This window comes from Rhincodon typus, unplaced genomic scaffold, assembly GCF_021869965.1.
Source record: "Rhincodon typus isolate 14 unplaced genomic scaffold, sRhiTyp1.1 hic_rhity00000668, whole genome shotgun sequence".
Classification (NCBI taxonomy): domain Eukaryota; kingdom Metazoa; phylum Chordata; class Chondrichthyes; order Orectolobiformes; family Rhincodontidae; genus Rhincodon; species Rhincodon typus.
The window spans coordinates 37702-50000 of record NW_025966306.1 but is presented as its reverse complement, the minus strand read 5'-3'; the positions used below and the strand labels follow the sequence as shown (position 1 = coordinate 50000).

The 12299-nt window shown below is 43.0% G+C and overlaps 1 protein-coding gene across 1 annotated transcript in view; it reads left to right on the top strand.

Moving 5' to 3' along the window:
• Nucleotides 1–1294: 1294 nt before the first annotated feature.
• LOC109910394 (serine/threonine-protein kinase Nek7) overlaps nt 1295–12299 on the top strand; it is a gene marked incomplete at its 3' end in the record, with an annotated part of 46307 nt that continues 35302 nt past the window's right edge. The window contains exons 1-2 of the mRNA XM_048621441.1: nt 1295–1376; nt 8574–8714. Coding sequence (XP_048477398.1) covers nt 1299–1376; nt 8574–8714 — 219 coding nt within the window. The remainder of the gene's footprint in view (nt 1377–8573; nt 8715–12299) is intronic.

Genomic DNA, 12299 nt, shown 5'->3' with positions numbered 1-12299 from the left:
TGGTGTTATAAGGTCAGAAGACCAGCAACATGGTCAAAGACTGGTTTTAACTGTCTTAAAGGAGGAAAATAAAGCGCATAGATGCAGTCAGGATGATCCAGCATCTTAGACAACTGAAGGTACAACCACCAATGGAGGAGCAGTTAAAATTGAGGATGCTTAAGCAAACAGAATTAGAGGATTGCAGGGCTGGAGAAGATCATGGAGTTGGAAGTTCATGAAAAGATTTGCAATAAGGTCGAAAATTTTAAAATCAAGACATTACTTGGAAGATGCAAGAAATTGAATAACTCTCTGATAAGCTTGGTGAATAGGTCAGACTGAAATTTGGGGCTGAAGTTTTGTATTTTCAAGCAAAATGTTTGGTTGAGTGAGATTCATGGAGTCTACCATGGTTGATGGCAATTTTTCATGCAGTTTTCTGCTCATCATTAATTTGCATCCAGGACGTATAGCTCCTGTCCTGTGCGATTGCGAGCTAGTAGGTGGAAATGCTGTCTGCTGTCAGGAACATCCAGCGTTCTCACTACTGGTGCAATATTTAAAGGTCTCAGCATCAGATGCTGCAAGCAAGGACCGACCGTTCTCACTGCAGTCTCCATCATTACCTCCAAAGATATGACCCAGAAAGGGAAGGTAACTCCTCGGTTTGCCAACAGGGACCTGCTTGTGGAGAAGAAGGTAATGCTGTATTCTGCTGACAATGAAAGGAAGCTATGACAAGAGATCCAACCAGCCTGAACCATAATAGCAGGTTAATGTAGTGTCTTAGTGGAAAGCGATGCAGAAAGAAGGTTAATGCACTCCAGAAGGGTAAATGTTGCCATCTTCTCTTGCAAGCTCACAGAGTCACCACTTGAACTGTGCATTGTGCATGCCTTTCATCATAGCTTGTGGACTACAACTTTCACCGCTGCATATAGCATATTAAGTCAATTACTCTCGCTCATCTCATCTTGCCAGACTGTGAGCCCTTCGTGCCCTCTGCGCTGCTTATGCAGAGCAAGGGCTGATATGGCAGACATGCTACTTCCCCGACTATAAAACAAAAAGTCCTAGATTTGGCCAACTCAGTAAGCATCACTGTTCTGTGCAGCGCTTTCATTATTACCAGCACTAACTTATTCGTAATTTGCACAAGCTTTTATTCCTTTCAGTCCACGAATTGCCTCTTTTCTTTTATGCAGGCTCTAGCAATTCCCAGTGAATCTCCACTGCAAAGAAATTTTCTGCAAGCCTTGACCTTATCTCCACCTTTACCCTCTACCTTTGAAGAGAAAGTCCTTGACCCTCAGAGAATGCACTGGCAAGGCTCTCACTTGCACTGCCCAGCTCAGTGCATTCTCTATCTCTCTTCGACTCGGGAGCACAATCTGGTGAGTACCTCACTGACACATCGCCAGGGCTAGAAAAATAAGAGAGCCACCGGGTCTCGGGCACCTGCTCAGCCCAGGGTAGAAGTCTTGGCCATTAATGACTTTGTCAAAATGTACAGACAGGCACAAGATCAGCAAGCAGGTTTGTCGGAGGTATTCAGTAAACTGTACCAAAGGATGGAGGAGTACATCAATGTTATGAGTACCTTGACTCCAGCATATGTGTTTCGGTCTATTACTTTGGATGGGCTCATTTGATGTCTGTCAGATATGCAGACAACCTGACACTGTAACTGAAGCCATAAGTGCTCAGCACCCACAGCAAGATGGAGAATGGCATGTTGCTGGGAAGAACCCATAGGGAAGAATGTCCACACAGAGGATCCTCAAAGCTTCAATTCAGAATAATCCAGAAGCTCTACTATCCCTCTGCCTATAATGCTAAAATCTGCTGACATGCAAGTTGAGAAGGTTGAGCATGCATTTAAACAGGATGCTCTCAGTAGGCCTGGACCCTCTAGATCCACATGTCCCTTGGGTCAACCACCCAAGTCTTCCAGGTCACCAGGGCCAAGGACAGTGCAGGCTTCCTCTACCCCAGCTGTGGAAGTTAGAATAGCACATCAAAGTGGTGGGAGGTAAAGGAAATTTGAAAGCATCTTACTGAGGCACTTAATGGCTTGGGTAACACATTGTTGTAAATTAAGTTGCACTTATATATGAATGTGCCACACATACACTTGTACTTTTAAAATGTCTGCTCCAGTGTCTTGTTGTTTGACCTGGTTATGTCGCACCCATGTGAGAGGTGGGAAATGCACATGTCCAGTTCTCATGTTGACTCTTCTTGTACCTTGGTGATCTACAGAGAAAAGTTGCACAAATTGTTGCCTCTTGCAGGTTCAACATGGCCTGACATGACTGAATATTTCTTGGCATCAAGCGGTCTGAAATAATGAAGGGTCACCAACAACGGCAGGGTGAAAAGGAAACTCCTAAGACCTTTTTCAATGTGCTAGCTGTCATAATCACTGAACAGCATCTCATATCATATGCTGATGGAAACTGGGAATGTCAGAAAGAGCACCATTTCGCCAACAGTACTCCAGAGACCCTCGTCAATCAGTGAAGCATCATGCTTTGCCCCAACACAGCACCACTTGAGGTTTTACATGAAAATCTATGTCATGTCTTAAGGGTCTAGGCCCGAAACGTCAGCCTTCCTGCTCCTGTGATGCTGCTTGGCCTGCTGTGTTCATCCAGCTCTGCACCTTGTTGTCTCTAAAGACTTCTGAGGTATGTTTTCATATACAAATATATGTTGCATAACCAGAGTGTTTATGCTACAGTGGAATGGTGGTATTCTGGGAGTAAATCATCATGATCGATTTTCCCCTCTCATCCCGCAGAAAAACCACCCTGAAAATTACAGGCCATGACTTTGCATGTTTATAGTTCAATGCACGAAAATGGCAGCTTCAAAGCATTTTCTTCCACTGATGGCTGGGGAAGATAATTCTGAAATGCCAAGTTCAGATGATACTTAGTTAGCATCCAATTGCATTCGCTGACGTGAAATGACCAGGAGGCAATTAGTGTGAACAGTGTAACGGTCACGATTGCTTGAGGTGATAATTGGTAATGCCCATTCTTAGACAATGAATGACCTGCTGATGAAGTGGGATCTGAGGCTAGATAGGTAGTATTGCTGAATCAGTGTGTGCATGATTAATGTAATTGCTCCTGGCAGGATTTCACATTCAAAGAATTTCGCTTTGTGCTTGAAGAGAAAAACAATGACGGTGCACGCTGTATGTGGTGGCAGCCAACTTGATTTTGAATCAAAGATGGCAAGATAGCAACTTCTTGAACTTATAATCATTCTCTCAGCAATCCATTCTATTGAAACCCGTCTCCAGGACTCCATGGACTGTCTTCTGATAAGCCCCCTGTGGACAGACAGTGGTCCACCCTTGGATGGACTTCTCAGCCAACCCTGACTGAGATTGCCCCAGCCTCCAGATTGATGTCTCCACACCACCCTGATAGACAGATAACTCTCGCACTGGTTGCACTTAAACTGCAGTAATGACCAGGAAGTGGATCCCTGGATCTGGTCAGACCAAGGCCTGACTGGCCATAGCCAAACTGCCTGGACTGAAGAAAGATGAGCCCTGACTGACTGCAGTCCCCCCAGAGACTAATCCCCTTTCACTTTCAGGTTGAAGCACAATTAAATAAAGACCGAGAGAATCAAGTGGCAAGCTGCTGTTGCCTGGTAACTGCTCCAACTTTTGTGTTGATGTTAGCGTCGCCTAGTTTTTTAGGGAAGTGAAGAAAGTGGTAATTTGGAAATGTAACAGAGAGAAAGAACAGTCGGAAAGACTGTCGAGGAGCTGGGCAAGATTTTCTCCCGGACTGTTTGAGTTTGTAGCTTTCATATGGTCCACTTGCTTGTTTAGGACCGTTGTACCTACCCGGACCTTTTGACAATACTGGACCTGACCTTGTGTTGACTGTACCTCTTACCCATGCAGGGCCATTCCCGGAGACTTTCCATTCAGTCCTTTTCCATTCTGTCCGTTCAATCTTCTCTCCATTAGAACTATCCCTGTAGTTGCTTGAGGGGTGGTCCAGTAATCAAATAAGAACTGGAACAGATTGGTACCTACCGAAGCCATAGGTTGTTTCTTGTAAGCCTGCCTTCAAAGTTTCTGGACTGTTATTTCTACCCGACCATTGCATAATGGATGGTATGGAGCTGGCCTTGTATGCCGAATGCCAATTCGACTAAGAAATACTCAAATTCCTGTTGTTAAATGATGACCAGCTATCTGTGACTAATACTTCCGGAATCCATGTATTGCAAAAGATTTGTGCACTTTTTCTATCATCATCTCCATGTGGTGATTAATAAACGCTATGCATGTCCAGACACTTTGAGTGGGCGTCCATGATGGCAAAGAACGTTGACCTCAAGAAAAAGACTTTTGTAGTCGACGTTTAACCGAGTCAAAGGTTTACCTGGCCATTCCGACAAATGTGGGGAAGCTGCTGGCTGTAATTTTTATCTTTGTTGTTTTACTGCCTGACCAATATGGCTACGTCTGCATCTAATCTGACCTCCGGACATAACTTCTCACCAACATGTTCATTTTGGAAGCCCCTGGATGACTGTGGTGCAGTTTAGCCAGTATCTGGCGGTTTTCTTTGCTCAGGACAATCAGTCTTGCTCAGCATAATAATATGCCAACTCTACTGTGATCTGGTCTCGATGAGTCCAAAAAGGTTTAAGTTCTGGTTGGGTCGGTCCTTTGGTTTTGTCCATCACCATCAACTCTTTCAGTTTTGCCAGGAGCGGATCTTTCTGCGTCCAAAGTTTGTTGTCAGCTATGATTGGAAGTGTGCGCAAAAAGTTTAGAACTGTGACGAACTCTCCCAGTAGCGATATTCATGTGGTGTATCTGCCAGTGGGAGGCAGTTCAATGCATCCACATTTGTTTCTTGGCCTCCTGGACAGTATTTCAACTTGTAATTATACGCACTTAGTATTCGCTCTGAATTTGGCCTGAAGCTTTGGGAGGCTACCTTGTCTGCTTTAAGTAGACCTAGCGGGGATTTGTGGTCTGGTATTATTACAAATTTACAAAATTGTAGCATACTTTTGGGAATTCTCATATAACCCCGATTGCCAGTATTGCATGACTTATGTCCAGCTTCGTGAAGAACAACCCTCATGTGTAAATCCTGTATGCGAGGGATTGGGTTTTAATCCAGCTGAGAAAAATGTCTGTTAAACGTCTGCTTAAAATCCCCACAAAGGTGAGCCAACCCATCGGGCTTCACAATCGGTACGATCAGTGCCGCCCATTCTGCAAACTGGTCTGGTTTGATGATTCCTTCACTTTCAAGCTTTTTGATTTCTGCCTGTACTTTTAGCCGTAAGGCAAATGGCACTAGGCGGACCTTGCAGAATTGCTTCCTAGTCAACATGCAAGGTAGCTTTGGCTCCTTTTGATAGTCACTATACCTTACTGAAAACTTCCGGCTATTTAGTTACAGCTTCACTTGGGCAGCCATTTTCTCATCAAAAAATGTTGTGCCAATCAAGGTGAATCTTTCTCAACCAGTTTTGCTCCATTAAGTTTGGGCCTGAGCCTTTTACTACAATCAGTGTTAGGAATTGTAGGAAAAAGAGGGAATGGGGAAGGCCATGTGAGAAAAGACAGGTTAATGTTTCTAGCACTGACCCTTTGTGTAAACCCCATTTCTATGAAATAACCATAGACTCTGTCTTTTAGATAGCAGATCTGCTGGATGTTTTGAGTTTCATGTTTTTATAATTGAATTCACTAAAATTTAAATATAGTTGTTGAATATTTATTTTAGAAGCCACCGGTCAGATTCTTGTGTTTGGTTGAGGGAGTGAAAGAATTGGGGAATTGAAGGACTGGAGTGGAATAGAGAATGAGAAGGAGGCAGAGATCTAATATCCAAATCCCAAGTCTGTGAAATAGTGACTCGGCCCAAGACTTGCTAGGGAAGTTAAATAGTATGACATCGGCATTAATCAAAGCAGGACGTAAAGCAGGCAGATTTGGGGGAAGCTGAAGCCTGCAATGAAATTAATGAAGTATTTAATGTTGTAAATGTTGTATGTAGAGGAGTAGTAGTATTATCTTTTAAACTGTCTTTGACTGGAGACGTGGGTGGAGCAGAAAATCTTAAAACTAATTTAAGCTTTGATATTGAATTGTTTTGCACCAAAATTAATTATCAGCAAGATTTACGTCAGAATATGGTACTGAACAGACATCACACATGATAGTTTAATAAGTTGATTTCATGTCCATCACTTGTAAGATCTGTGTTGCATTTTCTTGGTTGCTGTCTCATCTGTTTTAAATTGTTACATTGTGCTAAGAGCATTAGCACTTGATTCAAAGGTTGTCACAACTAATGTATGCTCACAGGGAAATACTTATGACTAGAAAATGCCCTGGTTTCAATGCTGATGATGTGGAGGTACTGGTGTTGGACTGGGGTGGACAAGATCAGAATTCACACGACACCTGGTTATAGTCCAACAGGTTTATTTGAAAACACAAGCTTTCTGAGCCTCACTCCTCCTCCAGGTGTTAGTCAGACTCCATCATGGCTTTAAAAGGAAATTAGTTACTACTTGAAAGAGAAAAATAATACTGACTATGTGCTAAGAGTGGGATGTAGGATTTGCTACATTGCTCTTCAAGAGAGCCAGAATGCCTCAACAGGGTCAATAGCTCACTTCTGCCCTGTAACCATTCTGTGATTCCATGAATTTTTTCAGGAAATTTTGGAATGATATGTCTTTACCTCCATGGTTGCCTGAACCAAGTGAGACCTTTGGATGGGGCTTCAAAAAAATAAGCTAATGCAATATAAAAACAGTACTTGAATAAATAAATAACATTTGGGCCCCATATCTCCGGAAAGTTGTACTAGCCCTAGAGTGGGTTCAGAGGAGGATCACAAGAATGGTCCAGGAATGAAAAGCTTAACATATGAGGAATGTTTGAGGACTCTGGGTCTATACTCGATGGAGTTTAGAAGGATGAGAGGGGAATCTAATTGAAACTTATAGAATACTGAATGGCCTGGACAGAGTGGATGTTGGGAAGATATTTCCATTGGTAGGAGTGAATAGGACCTGAGGGCACAGCCTTCGAGTAAAGGGAAGACCTTTTAGAACAGAGATAAGGAGAAACTTCTTCAGCCAGAGAGTGGTGAATCCATGGAATTCACTGCCACAGAAGGCTGTGGAGGCCAAGTCATTGAGTATATTTAAGACGGAGATAGATAGGTTCTTGATTATCAAGGGTTATGGGGAGAAAGCAGGACAATGGGTTGAGAAACTTATCAGCCATGGCAGAGCAGACTCAATGGGCTGATTGGCCTAATTTCTGCTCCCATGTCTTATAGTCCATATTTTGCCTGCCAGTGCGTCCAAATGTTTACACGTTAGTGGTCTTGAACTAAGTTCAGGAACACATTTATTTGAGGCTTTAACTAGTATTTTCATAATAAAGTAATCATTTTACCTGCTACTTGTATAAAGTGAAGATTTCCCAAGTGGCTCAAAAATGTAAATACCTTGAGCTTATTCAAAGACATGATATTTTTTAAAAGTGTTCAAAAATGGTGCATGGTGGAATATGGGTGTTTCAATCCACCACACTACAGAACAATGACATACATAGTTATGGTCACGATTCCTTAAAATCACTATCTTAAAGTAATGTTCTTTGAGAAAGACTTAGCTAGCAAGAAACCCAGTCTTGCTTCTCTTTACATTTTCACTATCCAGATGGAAAGAACAATTGGGAAGCACTTCAAACAAAGCTTGTAACTTTCCTGACGGCAAATTTAAGAGTGTCAGTGACAGGGTAATTTGCTTACTGTCATTAATAAGGATCATCTATGACACAAGGAGCCTTAAAAATACTCCAAAGAAAGACAAATTGGAAAACGTTCTTATTGCTGTATTTTGGGCAACCCCCAAGTTAGATCTGACATACATTTAGTTTATATTATTTCTAATTTTCAAAATGATAGAATTAATTTTAACCAAACAATCATAGGATCATAGATGTGGCATGGTGGCTCAGTTGTTAGAACTGCTACCTCACAGTGTCAGGGACCTACGTTCAATTCCACCCTCGAGTGATTGTGTGGAATTTGCACATTGTCCCCATATCTGCTTGGGTTTCCTTGGGGTGCTCTGGTTTCCTCCCACAGTCCAAAGATGTGCAAGTTAGATGGATTGGCCATGCTAAAGTGTCATAGTGTCCAGGGATGGGCACGGTAGGTGGAATAGCCACGGGAAATGCAGGGGCAGGGTGGGTCTGTGGTGCTCTTTGGAGGGTTGGTGTGGACCCGATGGACCAAATGGCCCGTTTCCACACTGTCAGGATTCTGATTCTAATTTTAGTTCTTCTGCCAGATTTTCCAAATTCTTTGAATTTTATTGCGTTGTAATGCTATTTATACATGAATTACAAGTTTAGCAGCATTGAATTAAGAATTGACTTGAAAAATCATTGTGCCAGGATAGCAAAAATGGTTAGGGGTGTTCAGCTATTTCCTATTTCTGTGATGGTGTGTATCTTACTTTTCTTTGTCGCTGTATTTGACTTCATGTACTGTTCAAATTGACAGAAGCCCCTGCGCCCTGATTTAGGCCTTGGTACTCTGGGAAACTTCCAAATAGAGAAGAAGATTGGCCGTGGACAATTTAGCGAAGTGTATCGAGCAGCATGCCTCCTAGATGGGATGCCTGTAGCTTTGAAGAAAGTGCAGGTATGTTCACGTAAATTATTTATGATAGTATTGGACCACAAATACGGTCAGAACCAAAGCCGAGAATCAATAACCATTCAAGTACTTCTACACAAAAGTTAGATACAAAATAAAAATTTGTTGTTTGTTTTAGATTTATTTTGTAGTCATGTCAAAGCTGTGATTTGATATTTAGTGACTACAGCAAGATTTCAAATCATTATTTGCATTAGCATTTATAATCCATCTTTGTTGCCATTCGAGAACCTGAATTTCTTGAACTGCACATTTTATTCAGTTGAAGATACTCATTGTAATTCTAGAATTTTGATTCAGTGTTTAGAGGCCATAAAGGAATCACTTTTAATTTTTTAAAAAAGTTCATTAGAATGCTTGAAGTGGCCACTGTGGCTAAGGGGGGTGCATCCCAAAAGAAATGGAAACAATCACTGGCTAAAGTTACCAAGAAAAGCCCAAAAAGGGAAGGAAAATACTGAAGCTGAGCTTACCCTACTGCAGAGTGTTGACCAGGTTCATTTTTCCGCCATGATTTCATGCAAGAACAAGAGTGTTGTGAACTCCTTCCTTGTTGACACTTCTTTTTTTGGGGCATGTTGCTTTCAAAGCTTTGCACCTCATTTGCTACGACAAGCACTGCACTATCTTTGACAGGTGGAATCAGAATGCCGCATGGTGCCGGGGTACTGTTTGAACATGCCATTGCTAAGGAATGAAAGCAGACACCAGACAAACCAACTTGTTTTAGATTGACCGTACTAATGATCAACTCAAAAAAAAATCTTGTTATATTTTCAAGTCAGAATGGTTTATGATCTGAAGTAAGCATGGAGGTTATGGTGTTCTCTCATGTACCTGTTATCCTTAACTTTTGAGATGGTGGTGGTGCTGCTGAGAAAGAAAGCCTTTGCTAGTTGAAACAGTACATTTTATGTTTTAAAAGAAATACATGCAGCAGCTACAGCATGCTGCTGATGGCGAAAGTGGGTATTTAGGCAGCTGGATGATTTGCCCCAATAAAGCAAACTGTTGTGCCCCGGGTGATATTACACTTCTCAAATGTTATGGTTGCTACATTCAAGCAAATTGAGAATATCTGACCAAAATGCTGATTTTTTTTTTTTCGGAATCATAATTTTTGGAAAGTCGAGATGATCCACTTGCTGCAAGATACAAGGTCTCTCACTGGCTGTAGTCCATGATGTTTGTGTGGCTGGTGTAATTAATTTTCAGTGTGGTGATGGTGTTAATGTGAAGTTGGACTGATGGTGAACTAATTGAATGTCACATGGAGTTGGTGAGATGCTCTTTCACTGAAGATGGTCAGTGCATGGTACTTGTATGATGTGACTTGTACTGTCTCTCCCACTCATCCAGATCTTGACTGTATCTGGACTTTACTGCATAAAAGTATCTAAATATCAGTATTTGAAAAAATAGCAGACATTACAATGAGTAGTGATTCTTGATCTCATGTTATATGTTAAGCAGCTGAAATTGGCTAGATGTAAGTTTTTTTTCATAATCATTCTCAGAATGTGTGTGTCGTGAGCTAAGTCAGCGTTTGTCACCCATCACAAAATGGTAGTGAGTTATTCCTGTCTGTGGGGTGTTAGAAAATCCACAGTGCGGTCAGCATGAGTTACTTGATTTTGACCCTGTGCTAGTGGGAAAAATGGTGATATGGTTTCAAGTTAACCTCCTTGTGTGGCTTAAAGGGGAGCTTGCAGTTAATGGTGTTCCCATGCATTTGCTGGTAGATGTCATGAGTTTGGAGATGTCATGTGTTATAGAAAGAGCCTTAATGAATTGCTGCAGTGCATTTTGTACATGATTCACGCTGCTACCACATTTTGGTGTCAGAGTGAGTAAGTTGAAGGTGGTATATCGGGTGGCAGTCAAGATGTGGATAACTCAGGAGGAAAACAAGGATTATCCACTTGGCCCTGGTAGCTGAGGTCCATTTGGAAAGCTTTGTCTTTTGCACTTCTGCACTGCACCATCATTGAAGTTTTCTGTTTTTAAAATTCACTGATGGGACGTGGACGTTGCTAGTTGGCCAGTATTTATGCCTGACTCTAGTTGCCCTTGAGAAGGTGGTTATGAGTCACAGCCTTGGAGGTAACCCACAGTGCTTTAGGGAGGGAATTCCAGGATTTTGACCCAGCAACAGTGAAGACATGGCAATATATTTCTAAGTCTGGCAGTGAGTCGCTTGGAGAAGAACTGGCAGGTAGTGGTGATGATGTTCCCATGTTATATGCTGTCCTTGTCCTCCCAGATAGAAGTGGTTGTGGGTTTGGAAGGTGTTGTCTGAGGATCTTTGGTGAATTTCTGCTGTGCATCTTGTAGATAGTACCAGCACTGTGTACTGTGGTGCTGGAGGGAGTGGATAATTGTAGATGTGGTGCCAATCAAGTGGGCTGCTTTGGCCTGTATGGTGTCAAGCTTCTTGTATGTTGTTGAAAGTGGGCCCATCCAGGCAAATGGGGAGTATTCCAACACACTCCGGACTTGTGGTGGATAGGCTTTCGGGAGTCAGGAGGTGTTATTTGTTGTAGGAATCCAAGCCTCTGACTTATTCTTGCAGACACTATCTTTATTTCCTTTTTGTTTTCTTTTCTTTCTGTCAGGACTCTTCTGCTTGGTGTGTTGTTGAGAATCCACTGTTTGAAGATGGGTCTGAAAAACTGCATGCTTTTTTCCTGTAATGCTCTGTCTGATCTGGCCAGCATAAAGGAGGTCCAAATGTAGAGAGTACTTAAGGCCTTGATATCTTGCAGGAAATCACTAACCACATTCTCAATTGACATAAATGCTCATTATCCCCTTTCACTGGCACCAAGTGTGTAGCCAATTTTCTACCAGCTGAATTATTTGTCTTCAATTCCATGAGTTTCCACGATAACTGTCTCATATAATGCAGTGTGTGGGTGGGTGTGTGTGAGAGGATGTGTGCTTGCGGGAGGGTAGGGGGAGAGTGTGTGTGTGCACGTGAGAATGTGTGTGTGAGGGACTGTGTGTGGGATTGTGTGTGAGCGTGAGCGTGCGCGTGTGAGATGGAGAGGGAGGGGAGTGAGTGAGCGTGCGCGCGAGAGATGGAGATGGAGATGGATTGAGGGAGCGCGCGCGCGAGCTGGAGAGTGAGTGAGCCCGCTCGCGGGAGATGTAGAGTCAGTCAGTGAGTGAGCGTGCGCGCGAGATGGAAAGTGAGTTTGCACGCGCGTGTGGGAGATAGTGACTGAGTGTGCGCGCGCTAGATGGAGAGTGAGCAACTGTGCGCGCGCGGGAGCTGTAGAGTGCGAGAGCGCATGCGCAAGTGAGATGGAAAGTGAGTGAGTGTGCACGCACATGCGCGCGAGATGGAGAGGGAGTGAGGGAGTGCGTGTGCGCGAGATGGAGAGGGAGTGAGGGAATGTGCACGCGCGAGATGGAGAGGGAGATGGAGTGTGCACGCGCGAGATGGAGATGGAGATGGAGATGGAGAGGGAGTGTGCACGCGCGAGATGGAGATGGAGATGGAGAGGGAGTGTGCACGCGCGAGATGGAGATGGAGATGGAGATGGAGATGGAGATGGAGATGGAGAT